The sequence below is a fragment of the Physella acuta genome, unplaced genomic scaffold (assembly GCF_028476545.2).
Source record: "Physella acuta isolate Inbredline_101_S28 unplaced genomic scaffold, ASM2847654v3 ptg002186l, whole genome shotgun sequence".
Classification (NCBI taxonomy): Eukaryota; Metazoa; Mollusca; class Gastropoda; family Physidae; genus Physella; species Physella acuta.
In genome coordinates this window covers 47,699-65,002 of record NW_026733687.1, presented here as the reverse complement: position 1 = coordinate 65,002, position 17,304 = coordinate 47,699, and the positions used below count along the sequence as shown (strand labels likewise).

At 37.6% G+C, this 17,304-nt stretch overlaps 1 protein-coding gene across 8 annotated transcripts in view; it reads left to right on the top strand.

Moving 5' to 3' along the window:
- LOC131932481 (transmembrane and coiled-coil domains protein 2) overlaps positions 1-17,304 on the top strand; it is a 53,548-nt gene that overhangs the window by 25,707 nt on the left and 10,537 nt on the right. For 3 of the 8 annotated variants that reach the window (XM_059289397.1, XM_059289392.1, XM_059289390.1), the window contains exons 3-6: positions 10,588-10,783; positions 11,165-11,306; positions 12,262-12,481; positions 16,352-16,384. In XM_059289397.1, the coding sequence (XP_059145380.1) occupies positions 10,588-10,783; positions 11,165-11,306; positions 12,262-12,481; positions 16,352-16,384 (591 nt within the window). Of the gene's footprint in view, positions 1-10,131; positions 10,490-10,587; positions 10,784-11,164; positions 11,307-12,261; positions 12,482-13,178; positions 13,206-16,351; positions 16,385-17,304 lie in introns of those variants that run through there. The other 5 variants (XM_059289393.1, XM_059289391.1, XM_059289395.1 and 2 more) reach the window with 3 other exon arrangements.

Below are 17,304 nucleotides of genomic sequence, written 5' to 3'. Positions count from 1 at the left end.
TTTTAAATTCGCTTCGGAAGAAATATGGAAAGACGTCACACTGTTCCGCCAAGGTGGGTAACTGAGAAGGAACTCTTCTTTTTTTCTCGTTCAGCAAATATTCTTGAGTTATCTTTCTTCGCACGAGTTTTTTTTTTAATCCATTTCAAGGGTATTGCGTTGGAGTAAAAACGTGCATGCTTTCCAATGTTGTTTCTTCACAGATGCTAATATATTGTTTCTTTATCACCGTTAGCGTAAACAACATGGAAATTAGTATTCCAAGCAGATAGCTACATATTTTATTCCATATTTGAATACAATTCGAGAAGGATCGTCCAATTGATTAAAACTCAAGAAATACGGACACATGTTTGTTTTACTATTTAACTACGATTACAACGCTACTTAATAATATCTTGTTGTCTCTCTATCAATCGTAGGTGTTAATTTATTTCAGTGCTTTTAATGGCGTTGTCTCATATCAGTTGTTTTGTGGTTTTTATATTGATGAGATTTTCCAGTCGAAAATGTGCGAGGTTGTTTTTGTTCCATTTGGCTATCGACCGGCTGTGTGTTTTCACAAGTCTCAACAGTGAGCAGGGCGTGCATGATGCGATAAGATCTGCCGCCGCTGTTGATAGACAGTACACTCACGTTTTGTAACACGCACATCGTTTGTTCATCACACATTTTTTTTTATATTTTGGCCGGCATTCTTTGTGTACCTTGGGTAATTTTTTTTTTTTTTTTTTTTTTTTGTATTTTTTTTTTTATGAAACTGGGATACGTTGATATAAAAGAAATACATTATTCGTTTTATTGGTCTTTGTCTTTGAAATGTTTACATTTTTTCACTTGCATAATTCATACACCTGTACTGTTATTTATTTATTTATTGTACTCTTGTCTAAGCATGCGTGCTCATGTACTCGTATTCACAGTTTTTTCCACGTTATACAATTGATCACACACTGATTACACCTTCACTATGTGGTGATTATTTATAACTCACCCAATGATTTTATCTACTTGCAGTTTGCAGTTAAAACGTTGTAAGGTTACTATACATTAATGTGTTCTAATATTGTACATAGGTTTTGCAATTTCTCTGTTTGTCGTGTACTTCAATTGAGAAATATCAAGTCAAAGAAAGATTCGAAGATAATATTCTCAGTTTTATTTTTTTAATCCAAATTTGACTATAATGAGCAGTGATGTTTATTATGTGCAGACGTATGGTAAGGGACATAACACAACATAGTCATACCAGAGTATTGGGTGATTCCGGTTTTGTTAAACTGTTGTAAAAATGCCAATTATTGTCACGGATATTTAGATCTACATTAATTTACTCATCAACTTAAACTAACTAGACTTACTGACCACAGTGGTTTAACAATACCATACACTGATATGGCCTACACACCTATTGTTATCTAAATCCCGTGTGTATCTACTATACTAGAGAGATGAGTGTCGGGATTTGCTGGCCACTTAGGGGGGGGGGGGGGGCAATCTTCCTAGTTGTAAACACATATGCTAGTACTAGTAACTCGCTCTCATCCAAGCTTAGTCTGAATGTTAGTAAGGCCGACCACTAAACTTAACCTCAGAGGCGTAGCGAGGGGGTGCGGGGGGTACATATGTCCCCGGGCGCCGACTTTTGGGGGCGCCAAAATGGGTTAGAAAAACAAATTAAAATCTAATTTTAGGTGCAAATTGAAAGTTTGATGGGGGAGGGGGGGTTCAAATCGAAAGTTTGAGAGCGGGGTGGGGGGTGTGCAAATTAAAAATTACAAGTTTGCTCCCGAGGGCGCCAAATTGAAAGTTTGAGGGTCGCTACGCCTCTGCTTAACCTGAATATTGAATGTAGCAACGACCATCTAGATTTAGCCTGAACGTTAGTAAGTCAGACCATCTAAACGTTATAACAATCTAAACTTAGCCTGAATATTGAATGTAGGTTAAGTAACGACCATCTAAACTTAACCTGAATACTAAATGTTTTGAGGAAAAAAAAAGTGTTTTGGTTTCGCTTCACTTCCTTAGCCAGAGCACAAAGACGATACACGATACATTAGTCATTTGGGATATATTTTCCTGAATATGTTAGAGATTCTATGTGAGATAACTCTAATGGACCACGTTTTTTCACCCACTTGTTAATTGCTATAGATCGAGTTAGTCCCCCTTCAGCCATCCCCAATTTTTATCTCATGAGCTCTCACAAACGATGGGCCTAGCTGCGGAATTTGATCGTAATGTTGAAACCATTTGGAGACGTCTAGACCAGATTCACGCGAAAACAATGTCTCGTTGTGTCTTGGTGTAATGACACGCCGTGACTCCACGGACATTCGGATTTGTTGTAGTGGGGATGATACTTGTTAACCTGTTCGCCATATTTTGTAGGCAGTTTTATTTCTATAGGAACAGCTGTATCTTCGCTTACTATGGCAGTGTTGATACTTTTAAACCTGTTCGCCATATTTTGTAGGCAGTTTTATTTCTATAGGAACAGCTGTATTTCAGCTTACTATAGCGGTGTTGATACTTGTAAACTTGTTCAGATAGTTTTATTTCTATGGGGACAACTGAATTTCAGCTTACTATGGCTATCTTGGCACTTGTAAATCTGTTTACCATAATTATTTTGTCAGTATTTTTTATTTCTATAGGGACAGCGGTATTTCAGCTTTCTATAGCACTATTGATATTATACAGCAGTTTTATTTCTCTTGGAATGTTTGTATTTCAGCACTGGTGGTATCTTAAAATGAAGGGAAAACTTGCCCTAAATAGTTCTGTCTGTGCGATGTACACAGTTTCTCGCATGGTTAATTTCCCATTTGTTCAGCTCCGGTCTGGTTTCACGATGCTGGTAATGGCTTTATATTTCCGAGAGTAGTTTTCGTTTTGGTGGTAAGGTCACGAGGCAGAAGGGGTTTAACCGTAAATTCCAGTTCTCTCGTACGATTTTGGGACCTCGGTTACCTGACAGACGGTGTTTTACCGTAAATTCCAGTTCTCTTGTACGATTGTGGGACCTCGGTTACCAGACATACGGTGTTTTACCGTAAATTCTAGTTCTCTCGTACGATTGTGGGACCTCGGTTACCAGACGGTGTTTTACCGTAAATTCCAGTTCTCTCGTACGATTGTGAGACCACAGTTACCAGACAGACGGTGTTTTACCGTAAATTCCAATTCTCTCGTACGATTGTGGGACCTCGGTTACCAGACAGATGGTGTTTTACCGTAAATTCCAGTTCTCTCGTACGATTGTGGGAACGATGGTATTTAATCCACAAACCTCCTCCGCACTATGGCCTAGAAAATGTGTTACAAACAGCACTAACAGGGGAGATCAACTGAAATAAACTATCTGTCAAGCTACTTTGATACAAGCTTACAGTAGCTAGAGATCTAGATCTAGTATTAACATTTTTTAAAAATGTAATTGCGTTTCATCTCAGTAGTATATGCCCAATCCAAGTAAAAATAATGTATGCCTTCTTGTAAAATGTACTAGTACTATTGCGTTACATTTAGACGGTCTGCAATATTTTTTGTTACATATGAGGTTGAGTTGAGCATAGCTGTTGTCTGGGTGCTGAAATGTTTGTCACATACCATTTTTATGTACAAGGTATCCACATTTATCGGTCGCAGTGGCTAGATACCATGTTGTTATATTTTCTTACATCATCTACTTGTAACTTTTGTACACAAAGTAACCTCCTACCATTATCATAGATCTCAGACAAGCACTAGTACTCTTCCCCACACCTGCTATAAATGACAGTGTCCCTGAGATACCGACTGTGTTAGCGCTGTCACCATAAACAACACCCGTGCAGTGAGCACCGCTGTACACCTCGACTACTCACGCAGGGAGCAGACCCACGCCCGCCCAGCCAGCGGGCTGTGTGTGTGATGGTGAACCCTGCGCTGAGCGTGTCACACACCCAGCGACGACCGTCCCTGCACTAGTCATGGATGTTTGTGTCCCGTCTGACACGTGTGTTGTGTTTACATTTGGTGAACATACTTTCTTCACCGGCTTTAAGGATTTGCTATGAGAGGGATTTTTTTTTTTTACTTTTTCAAAATCAGGATGGTATAGGTGTGTTATATGAACAATGCGGCGTTTTGTTTTACCAGTCATGCGTAGCAGAATTCAGTTATAAGAAAGTAGTTTAAGTTATTTTTAGAGAGGTCGCTTATGCATTGATCTTGTTGCTGCCAGTGGCTGTTGAATTGAATAAGGCGTGAATATTTTTTTTTATGTAGGTCGTGTCTGGTTAATAAATCGTGGGAATGTTTTAGTAATAATAGTTAAAATAAGAGGAACCCGATAGGTTAATGTTTTAACAATTCTATACCTGGATATCGGTGATGTAATCAGTGCTTGTGTTACAGGTGTGCTGTTTGTTGTCAGGTGTCACTGGGTCATTTAGTTCAGAGGAAAAAAGTAGGACCATCAGCTGGTGCTTCTAGCGTTGGTCTCTACTGCCTGTAGAGTCAGGTGTACACCGATTTATGATATGCATCAGTTGTTGCGTGACTTACGTTTACATACCGAGGATTTTTTATTGCATCAGATAAAGTTAGCCTTGTTCTGTTTACTAATAATATTCAGCTTTAAAAAACTTGAACCATTGATCTCTATTTTTATAGTAGTTTTACATTGTTTGATAACGGAAACAATACGAATTGTTGTATTGGTCATACTGGGCAAGCAGTGTTTCTTCCAGACTTTTTTTTCTCCGGGGGGGGGGGGGGGGGGCGGAACCTGTTAAAAGTATATAATTTCTATATAAATTATATAAATTTCATTTCGGTAAAAAAAAATTCCGGGGGGGGGGGGGGGGGGCGGCTTTCTCTCCCCCCCCCCCCCCGAAGAGATGCCTGGAAGAAACTCTGTGGGCAAGTGACATAGTACGGGTACCACTATGCCTTTTTTTTAAATTTGATTATTAACAATTGTGTTATCTGTTCGACTGTCCTTCATCGATTTCTACCCCAATCAATACTGCTAAATGCGTAGTCACACGATCTTAAGTGGCCTTTAATTGCTGTAAGGCCATGTGGCCTCTCCCCCTCCCTCCCTCCTCTGACCAATAAAGGATTGACCGTGTGAGGTGACAAATGCGCTACAATCTCCATGAGACGCGGACAAACACGGGCTCCCCCGTGCTGTGTTTGATGTGTAAACGTGCTAGGCCTCGGCCATCTGGGTGCTCATCCCCCCAGACGTGTCATCGTGGGTGTTAGGTTTTTATCTCGTCTAATCATATCAGTGGAATACAGAAGCGACCAAGTGTAGGAACCTATGTATAGCCCCACTGGTTATCATTTTTTTTCTATTCACGTTCTTTGTGTCCAAAAAATGTAGGGCTAAAGTACATGTCAATAGCAGCAATATCATGTACACTGAAAGGAGTTCAATTTGGTTTTATTTTATAATGTTCGTATTAGTCGCTTACTGTCCGTATCTTACACTTGGCATCTATATTGTAATCTAGCAATTATCTGCTGTCATTAAAAAAAAAAACCATTCACTCTAGTGTGATGTGAAGACGTGACTAATGGTAGTGATCCTTCACGATTGTGATACAACTCGCGGTTATTACAGCTGACGATGGATGGTCGTGGATGTAGGTGTCAACGCAAATTGATTTTTTAGTGCAGCATAGCGTGCGGTCCCCGTGTACTGCATGTTGACTTATTTGCTTGTCAGCTGGTGATTACCTCGGTGATAGGCGTCATGTCAAAGTTCAGACAACACTGTTTTATATTACACTAGCCCGGCGATTTATGTCCCTTTTACTGAGTGAAGGATATTGCTCTCCCCTGATCTAGCTTTAAAATGGTTAAGTAAGCTTAACCTTTTATCCAGCTCACCAGGTTGTATCTTTCTTGCTGAGCAAGAGAGTTGTGTCCCTTTGACTATCTCATTGCATTGTGTCCCTTTCGTGAGCTGGCTGCGATGTTCTCTTAAGTATTTTTAAAACTACTTTCCCTTTAACTGACTATGAGTGTTCCTAGGACTGACATCTATTCTATAGATCTAGGTATGTCCCTGCTACAAAAACCCATTTTCTTCCCGTCCCTGAAAAGCGGTACCAGTCATACGACGATCATATTTCGCTGTAGCTATTGATACGTGTGACTCATAGATCGTCACCGGCAATTTTTGACGGGTTACTCATACCCTCACAGGTAATAAATGTCATAGATCCAGGCCTGGGAAGTTTGAGCAGGGGGGAGTGGGTTGTATTGACGGGAGCTTTGTAAACACTAGTAGGTATCCACTATAGGAATCTGTGACTCTGTTACATGCTGTAATTAAAACATGAGCAGGCAAATACCTTCATGTTGTGGGCACATTAGCATCGTAATTATCTCTGTACGTCCTGTTGGACACGTTCAACTTACCTCCAGCAGGCTGTTTAACAATGCTAGTTAGAAAGCCTGAATTTATTTATAGCTACCTACCTACCGATGCTGCTTCCTCAGGTGTTTTTTTTTTCTACACTGCTGGCCAATCTAGACTAGATCTACTTCTTTATACTTCATGCTTAACCGTAGTTATCTTTTTAAAAAAAATAGACGTGTCTTGGTAGTTATAAGCCGGACTAGAAACGGAGATATACAATTTGCAGGTTAGCTGTTTTTTTTTGTTTATTCTTTCTACGTTAATTGTATGTGTAGGCCAGTAAGTATAAATAAATTGAACGTAAGCTAGAACGAATATACCAAAGTTAGTCACACACAACCGCATTAAATATTCTTTTTAAAGTCAGCCTTGTGCTGATTTATGCGTTGGGTGTGAACACGCGGTTCTAATTCTTTGGTGTATTTTTTTCTTTAATAGAGGGTGCGTAGTGGTATAGAACGTGTATAGTATTTATACTGTAACGTAATGTTTATAGTTTGTTTGGGTTGGGGGTACGGATATTAGGAACGTGTATATTCTTTATGCTGTAATGTAGCCAGTATGTAACCATGTTGCGAAATACAGGACTGTCATATGATCGCCCACACAGTGAAGTCCTCTGTGTAGTCACTTGTAAGGGGGGGGGGGGGGAGAGACGACAAAACGATGTAACAGGCCATTAGGGAGAAATATAGAAGGGCCATGGGCGATGATGGGTGATACTGGGACCTAAGGGGAGAAAGTACATCATTAAATCTTGCTGGTAGAGTGGGTGGGTGGGGGCCTTTGGCCATCTCAAATGTAGACAGATCTTTTCAGTTTTAGAATGATACTTCACCACCAGATGAGATAATTTTTAGTAGTTTTAATCCAGAATTGATTGCCTGTTAATATTAAGAATACATGTGAGTAGATGTTAAGTATGAACTAATAAAGTTAGAGACATGGCATTATAAGATGTCATTTTTCATTGGTGTAATTTTTTTTAAAATAAGGGTTTTTTACTTAACCCTGATAGAATAGATATAAGCAACCCGTTTTGTAACACTTGTACACATGCAACCCCGTTATAACAGGCGACCCATTTATGGGACAACAGTTCTCATATAACACCCTATAGACAAGCAACCTATTGATAGCAAAACTAGACAATCAAGCCTTATGTAAAACATTAAGTCACCTGCTTAGAATGACAGTCCACATATAGAACAATCTCCTATCTTAACATTCTGTTAATCCTGTCTTTGTTTATATTTTTTGTTTGTTTGCTGCAATTACTTCTTGAATTAAGACAAGACATGTAATCAGAGAAAACAGAATCACCCCCACTTGACATTACAGATCCTGTCACTGACCTACATTTTCTAACAACACTGAAAGTCTTGTCAACTTATTAGATGCAAAGACACAATGGCTATTAGGCTATTTATAGACATGTTGATGAAGACATGATTGATAAGATCGGCAGTATAAGCTCACATGGTAAACAATACAGGTGTCTGATCAACAAGGTGTTAAAGTGATAACTAGGGCTTGATTGATGTATTCACCTGTAGTTGTTGAACCTTTGTTTTAGTTTACCTGTGTGTCCTGGAGGCCAAGGTTAAATTGAAGTTTATTGTCTTGATTCTGTCTGGCACTGCACATTTATTTACATTTACCTGGATTGTTTTTTTCTTCTTTTGTGAAAGAACCAGTTTAAGTGGAGATCTGTTAAGTGTGAGTTATTGTCAAGTTAACTTTCTGTTTGGCTAACAGACCCATTTTACTGTAACAGTGATCTAGTCTATTCTATAGTGTAGAGTAACTTTTTTTCTGATGTCTTTACAATTATACTAAATTAGAAACACCCTACTTTGTTAACCTTTCACTCTTAACAAACCAATGTAGATTAACTAAACATAAAAATGTCAAACTTATCATGTAGACATATTGCAGACTTAACCTAAAGCATTTATACAGACATCTGTTCTACACTCCATATGTCACTAATACACCTGTGTACTCTTCATATTAAGTTACTTACAAATGTGTACTACATAAGTGTTGTACTAATTCTGTTTGTTTCATCATCTAAACACCAGGTATTTTAAAGCATTACCAGTGTCTTAAAATAAGCATTAAGTTTTTTTTGGCTCCTGCACCAGGGCTTATGTCTTTCATAAGTTGGACCATCTAATCTGTTTTCTTGTGTAGGGCCTATACAGTCTAGCTCAGTATCATGTGCCAAACATTTGACAATTTGTATGGAAACTGGTTCTTGTATTGACACCTCTTACATAACTCACATGATTTAAAAATAACTTTTTATAGCCAGTTGTATAGAGTCACTTTGTTGGCTTGGCTTGTGACATTGACAGGTTCAGTGTCTCCAGCTCTCTGATTTAGTTGGGCTTCATGGTTCAAGCTTTGACATTTGTATCCTTGTATGTTTGCTCTTTTTTGTACTGCCTCTTCAATAGGCACCAGAATTGTTGAGACCTATCTCCTCTATGATCTCCTTTATGACCTAGTGCTCTAGGCACTAGGAGTTCTAGCTCCTGTCAATATTAGCACCTGTATATCCTTTAGGTACTAGCAGCAGTGCTGTATTTACATTTAATGCTAAACAAGATACAGCTAAGTGCCCCCACTTTAATAGTGTGTCCCACCCACACCCCCAAAGCTTGTTTAAAATGAGCAGTAGTCATGTATACTTAATTACACTGCTCCAATATCTGTCTCAATAGCTTTGGTAACCTATAGAATATCTGGGCTTATAGTGTGGCTGCATAGCTCAAATAGCTTAGGACCCTATCAAATGTTAATCCAGTCCTAGGTACTAGGAACTACGCTGTGTAAACGTTGAGGACCTATATCTAACTTAAGAACTAGCACTGCCCTCTCATCTAAACAACTAGAATCTACACCTCCTATTCATACTACTTCTTCTATTATCTGCTCTACACGCTATTAAATGTTTCTGCTAGACATAGAGACATATTTTCATACACTCAATAAGTATCTTCTCTGCCTCTATTCTCCTCATAAGCTAGCTTCTATGTATGCATATGTTCCAGCTCCTATATATGTCTTCATTTTTATGAAACCTAAAACAGGTTGTTAACACCAGCTCCTATATATGTTCCAGCTGATCTCTTTTCTTCAATGGAATACAAAACAGATTGTTAAAACCAGCTCCTATATACGTTCCAGCTCCTATATCTCCTCTCTTTGCTAGAAGGCTAGAAAGATAGTTAAAAGCAATTAGTCCCCACGGGTCCATTGATTGGGTCATCTTGGTATCTCAGGTCAAGCATTATCTCTGCTGGAGAGACTGACTACAAACCAAAAGCCTTGTTAGCCAATACAATTGGGCGTTAGCTTCTCCAGTCTTTTAATGGAACATGAGCCTTATTAGCCAACATTCCCTGGGTTTGGGAAGTTATACAGAGAACTTATGGATTTTAGCTCATACTTTACCAGTTCGTTTAATGGTCTAGCGCTTAATTAAACATCAAAGTAGTATTCTGGTATTAGCTAAATAGAATGCCCATTATCTTGAGATGACGCTTTTCTGAATTCTCTATTTGGTTGGTTAAATGACAAACTTAATGTGGTCAAAAATTTTAGTTATGTTTATAGATTGCTGCTTTGGAAGAGATCTTGACCATGTGTTTGAATTATAGCTACAGGAAATCATTTTTCTTCAGCTGATACAGAATGTGTTTCGGTGGCCAGGGGTGTGTGAAGTCCAGTAGTATGTCAACAATGGCTTTGTTTTGTACTTTTGCTCTGCTGGTGTCTAGAATAGACTGATTTGTTATAAACATCAGTAAGTGTCTCGACTTACTGTAAGAATCTGTAACATGTTATGCGTGGTGATTTGATTCATTGAAGGATTCTATTAGTGGTGACTTGTTTGACTGTAGCTATTTCTAACAATACTTGAGACCATCCATCTAAAATGCCGGGGAGTGATAAAAGTGTGCCGGTTAATTCTTTAAGATCTACATCTCCTCTCCGTACCCTGGAAATGATGAGAAATTCTAATTCGTTTCCACTCTTACATCAGGTGCTGACCAGGTAATGTTTTGTTCAGTCTGACAGGTAACTTGATGATGTACCTTAGGGGAATCCTTCCACCAGCTGTGTGGTTGAAATGTTTTGTTGTTGTATTTCAGGAAAAAGTCTGAACCGAAGACAGGGACAAAAGACAAAAACACATCCAAGCTTCCATCTCGAGCAAGTCCACTTATGGGCAAGAAATCAATTCCTCTACCTCAAGAGTCCTCTACTGGAGGGACATCGGTCAAATCTGGCGTTGATGCTCAGCATGACGATGGTACAGTTACAGGAGCCAGCTCTGAGGATCTTGTGGTCAGTCATAGGCTAATAGAGCAGTCTGGACATTTTAGTTTTCTCTTGTTTTATTTGTGGGATGGCATGGTTGAGTGGCAGAGCACACAGTCACTAACAAGAAGGTCTCAAGTATAGTTCCCACCTTGTTTAGTAGCACATCTTTGAGTAGACCAGCTTAGATTAATACCATACTCAGAAAAGATGGCTGACCACTTCACATCTATATATATGAACGTTGCTGAAAATGATATTTTTCTACTTGATTCGCCATTGATTATACTTCTCCCCATGTGGTTCATATTTATTTTAACAATATGTTTTAAAACAATAAATCAACCATCAGAAATGTGTTGTAACTCAGTTGTACCAGAGTTGTAAAAGTTGCATGTCTGTGCACAGATTGACAATGGCAGTGATACTGGTACTGACGAGGTGGACAGCGGAGAGGGCAGCACCAGAACTAAACAGGCTCTGGAATCTTTGCAGGCCAAAATACAGAAAACCAAAGATGCCATCCGGAAGGAACAGAACACAAAAGAAGGTGGGGTAGAGTTTTTTCTTGTCTTACTATCTGCTGAATGACGCCAAGGAAACATAAAATGTCTTATTTAGCTGTACTTAAATTTTAAATTACCTTTTGAAATAGTAGGAAGTTTCCAAAGAATGAAAAATAACCTGGGTTAGTTAACTTTTATTGTTTAGTTAAGGCTGGCTATAAAAAAAATTGGCAACCGCATTCAGTCAGTTTGTTGAAGGTTTAAACAGCAATTTATTCTTTTTTTTATTTTAATTCTTTAGTTTAAGGAAATGCATGTAGAAACATCAGAAAGAATTTTTTATTTTAAGTTCAAATACAGGGTTTAGTTTATTTATGGCTACTCTTGAGCCTACAACCTTGTACCTGTTTCAGATAGTAAAGCAATTTAGCATGTCTTTCTTTTGCCAGAGTTCATTAATGTGTATTTATTTAATGGATTTTTTTTTTGCTACCAAAAGCATTACTCACTTTTGCTAGACTTAATTTTATAAATTTACAATAATTTATTATTGAGGGGTATTTACTCATGGCTTTTTTCTGTTAGCTATTAATACTGTTATGTATATTCACTATGGCAGCCAACATTGCATATTTACAAATGGCATTAATTTTCTGTCACCCATCATCATATATATGGGACAGAGTGGCCTAGCGGTAGAGAGCTGGACTGTTAAGCCGTAAGTCTAGAGTTCGAATCCGGGTTCAAGTCAGTAGACCGTCCCTGAGTTCACCCAGCTCTGATGGGTATCTAACTCACGCTAGGGAAGCTAAAGGCGGCTGGGCATAGTGCTGACCGCACTATCCCTTCATATGCCGAGGTCACAGAAACAAGTGAACTCTACTTCACTTGCCCCATAGACCGTCAGGTTGAAAGGGAACTTTACTTGCTTTACTTTACTATCATCATATATATTAAACATTGTGTATTTACAAACTGAATAATTTTGTACTCAACTAGCTATTGTCAATGAGTACCTACAAATGGCCTCAGACAAGCAGCCATCTGCACGTATCAAGGCTTTGTTTGAGAAGAAAAACCAGAAGTCCGCCATGAACATCATCCAACTCCAGCGGAAGCTAGAAAACTACCATCACCGCTTGGTGGATGTTGAGACCCACGGATACACGGGTCACAAGCAGGCCAAGGAGGTGTTACGTGACGTGGGTCAAGGGTTGAAGTAAGTTGGTCCTGCACACCTGCATGAGATTTTGTTTAGGTACTTGGTCTCTTCTCACAGTCTGTTGTTCTGTAGCTAGGCCAGAAAGTTTTCACACTTGTAATGACATTTGTGTGGTTTACCCCCCACCCCTCAATGTTTTGTCTTTGAAATGTTTGTTTGTTTTTAATGAAGGTACTTTTTCCCATCAATTTTTTTTTTTTTTTTGTGTGGTTTTGCAAAATTATGTGTATACTTGTTTACGAGATTCATTATATTTGTAAATATTTTAATACGGGATTCATTTGGTTTATAAATATTGACAGAATTGGAGTTGACTTAAACTACACATGAGAGTAAACAGGAATTTTAAAAGTAAACTGTCAAATGATGTTTCATGGGAAATTTTTTAAAAAGCAACGCTACATGAATTTTTAATTATTTTTTAAATTACTTCATTTTGAATCAAATGCAGTAACTATAAAATCAGTGATAAAAATATTTTTTATCTAATGCTTTTCTGTGAATTGGTTTGGTCGCATAAGCCTAATCTCATTTTTTTTTCTATACCCCAATATCTTTGAGCCATGGCTGAAAACTAATATCATCTAATTTTTACAATTGAAAGTAAAAAAAACTAAAATAAAGTATGAACATATGAAAGGTTAGTACTCAGTGACTCCCTGAGTATTTCACTGTTTGATGTTCATTCTTTCAGAAAATTTGGTGTCCTTGGAGCTAGAAAGTGAGTTGCTGTTCCTTGATTATGTTCATGTTTAGAGTTATTTTCCTTTGTTTGGGTTGACAGTTCCCTGTTGAAGTTCTTGATTGGACTAGTTTAGTTGCCATGTTCTGGGATATGTTTCCATTATTATGTTTTTAGTTCCGATTCACAGAACTTATCTTAGCTGTGTAGACAGACTGTCTCTGTTTTAATTCCAGATGAGACAGACTACCTTTTTGTCCTGTATGATAAACTTCTAACCAGTTTTGTTTTTGTATGGGATCACCTGAATTGTCTTTTGAATCAGATGCACCATCCTAAATTTAGTTACAAAACAGATGCACCCATCCTGTTTTTAATTTTCTATGGGAACGGGAATGCACCCATCTTATTTTTCCTGAAAGGGATACATTATTTAGGTTTTGTATAATATTTACCCACCCCATATTGATAACATCCGACACGTGTGACACGTTCTACAATCTAAAAAAAATGTGCAAATCCCAAATTTTTAAAGGGTAGTGCACATAGGTTCTTTTAGTTTTATTAAGAATTCAGCTACCCATTTTTTATGTATGGGATGCACCCACCCCATTTTAATTTTGTATGGGATGCACCCACACTAGTTTTTTTGTATGGGATGCACAAACCCCAATTTAATTGTGTATTAGACACACCCCTGTTATAGTTTTGTATGTTTTAGCTTTATATTGGACAAAGCCAAGTTGTTTAAGTTCTGTTAAAGAGAGCCGATTTTTTTTTCTTTTGATGGACTACCAATTCTAGACCTTCCTATAACTAAGCAGGACGAGCTTAATAAAATTATGTTTTACTCCATTACCTTATCCACCACAATAAGAGTTCACATTGTTTGTACTTTACAAAACATGAAACAAGTGTGTTATGAATAATTGATTAGGTGTACACCTAACTAATTAAAAACAACACTTGTCTTTTTTTTTTAAATCACTGAATCAATATCTGTGTGTAGTTTCATTTTGTTAGGTTGTACTTCACAGTGGTGTATAAGCCCAGTTTCTCACCTATTCACACAGTGAATGAAATGGCAGTTTGTTTTTATTATAGCACAAAGAATAGATACTATACTATGTCCGCCTAGTGGAAAAAAGTAATGATGTATACAATATTATTTCAGCCTGTCTAGTTCAATATTGACAGTTTTTGAAAAATAACAAAATAATATTAAACAATTTAACATCTGAAATAAAAAAAAGTGTATCCTGCCAACTCTGATCCTTACATTACAAAACCACAGCAGTATTATCATTTCAAAGCCTTTTAATGTCGCTGCCTTGCCAATGAAAAATTATGCAGACAAGCTATCTATCTAAAACAAAAATATTGTTTTGCTGTAAAATTTGTGGGCATGCTGGTTTTATGATAGAGCCTCCCATTGATTTTTTTGTTTTTGTTCAGTAGTTTCCATCACATAAAATTTATTTTTCATCACAAATCTTTACAGTTGTTAGTTTAACTGTAACCGTTGTGGGCTATACAACAAAGGAATGAATCTTCTGTGGTAAAACAATTTTGAATCTAAGAAAGAAAATTTTAAAATAATTTTTTAATAAAGATAAATATTTGTAGAATCCACCTTTCTGTTTTTACACCTCCCCTACCATAGGCCCATGACTCTCCTAGCATAGTCCCACGCCTCCCCTAGCATAGGCCCACGCCTCCCCTAGCATAGGCCCACGCCTCCCCTAGCATAGGCCCACGCCTCCCCTAGCATAGGCCCACGCCTCCCCTAGCATAGGCCCACGCCTCCCCTAGCATAGGCCCACGCCTCCCCTAGCATAGGCCCACGCCTCCCCTAGCATAGGCCCACGCCTCCCCTAGCATAGGCCCACGCCTCCCCTAGCATAGGCCCACGCCTCCCCTAGCATAGGCCCACGCCTCCCCTAGCATAGGCCCACGACTCCCCTAGCATAGGCCCGTGACTCCCCTAGCATAGGCCCATGACTCCCCTAGCATAAGCCCATGACTCCCCATTTGGAAACAGTTGGTGAAACTACAATATTTTTACCTAAGTTGTAATATTTTTGTTTATGGTGTTATCATCTCACTCTGTAGTTTGTTCAGGTGTTTTATCTTCATTGTCTCTTTAAAACATTGTGGGACTTGAATAATGTAACATCTGTATAGCGTTCAATCTCCACAACTGATTGCTCATGGTTCTGATATATCACAAATGATTGCCTATGATTGTTATATTTTGCCAACAGATTGCCATGGTTATGATATATCCAGCATTAGAACCCAAAGTGTAGGCTAGGTCACATAGCATTGTATTAATACATTTAACCTAGAAAAACTTTTTTCATTGCATTTTATAGCTAATTGCTATGACAATATACATTTGAATATGAATGTTGTTATACAATAAAATAGTAATTCTTCATCTACACTCCATGATATTTATCTTCCAGTAAATAAAGATTTGTATTTAACTTTTAAAAGTATTAAAATTAAAAATACATTTATATTAGTTTTAGAAGCCCCACTTTTATCTATTATTTATCAGACAGCGAAAAAAACTCAATATGTTTAATGTGGTTTTTTATGGTGCCTTTATATTAGTTTTAGAACCCCTGCTTGAATAAATCATTTATCAAACAACTAAAAAAAACTGATATGTTTAATTTCTGTGTACGAGCTATCAGAAACATACAGGTAAGATACAGAACACAACACCCACACACGCCATTTTTTTTTAACTTTGTTTTTTTCTCACCTATATTTTACCTGGTAAAAACAGCTCATGAGCTGGCTGTACCATTAACCCAAGGGTCAAAGGGTGCACAGTTCAAGGTTACTTGTTGAGTAATGGTGAATCTTCTCAACACATTACCTCATAACTTATCATCTACTAGATTCTATATATCAATGAAATTGTGTTATAAGCTATTTACAATCAGCATCACACTTACTGCAGATCTTTGCTTTGTAAAGAAGTTATGAAACCAGTCAAAACATTGATACTGTTATGCAACAAACTTGTTTTTAACATATTACACCTAACATTTTTAACCTATTTAATCATGGCTGGGTACTTAGAGAACATATTTCCACATATTTAAAAACTATTATCCTACTTTATCCATGCGTTGAGTCTGCTGTAATTCTCCATTCCTCTTTACTAACAGAGATGTAGTTGAAGGTGTTATTGGAGCCAAAGAGTGAGTGTAGTTTGTTTGATGTTGGCTTTACCCAGTGTGTAGTGTAAGCAGTGCTGGGGTACTCAGCTTGCATGCCACAGTTACACGCTATTGTCTACCTGTCCTCCTTTCTGGAATTACATAACAGTGCTGCTCTGCAGGCTGGGATGCCAGTTTGGTTTTTCCATAGTGGCATTCGCTTAGCTAAACTTGTATTACTATAGGGACATGGTGAGATTGTTGTGGTTTGTTCTGAGATTAGAAGCATGTTTGTTTTATTTAGAGGGTGGATGATAAAGTATAGCATTTTCCATGGTCATTAAGTATTCTGTGCTTTAGTAGTCATTTATATACAATTAATTAGCTTCAGTTTTGTGTACATGTTTTCAATGCTTGAAAGGCAGTTATTTAACCAATATATAGCAAGAGACATTTATATAATATATATGTTTATAGCAAGAGCTATTTATGCAAAATGTATGTTTAATAGATAGCATATTATTCAAACAATACATGCATTAAAATATGCCTGTGTAGAAGGTTTGAAATATTAGGGTATGTGAACTAGATGCATAAGTTGCATGAACTTGTTGGTTGTAAAGTTGCATGAACTTGTTGGTTGTAAAGTTGCATGAACTTGCATGTGTGCTCACATGTAGCTGTCTGGATGTTGCAGGTTGAGGTTGATGAACTTGTTGCATGTTTGTTAGTTGACAACCCTGACTGTAATACTGAGAAGGTTTTTGTAGCTTACAGTTAAAATATTTGTGTGTAACTGTATCAAGTAGATCACAGACCTAAGGAACATTTAAATTTAATGGTTGACCCATACCAAACTTTGTACTGATTAATAGTACTGCTAATTAATTTAAAATGCTAGACTAATATTGAGGCAGAACTTCATGAAATAACTAAACAAAATTAAAGGGTTATGAAGGTTT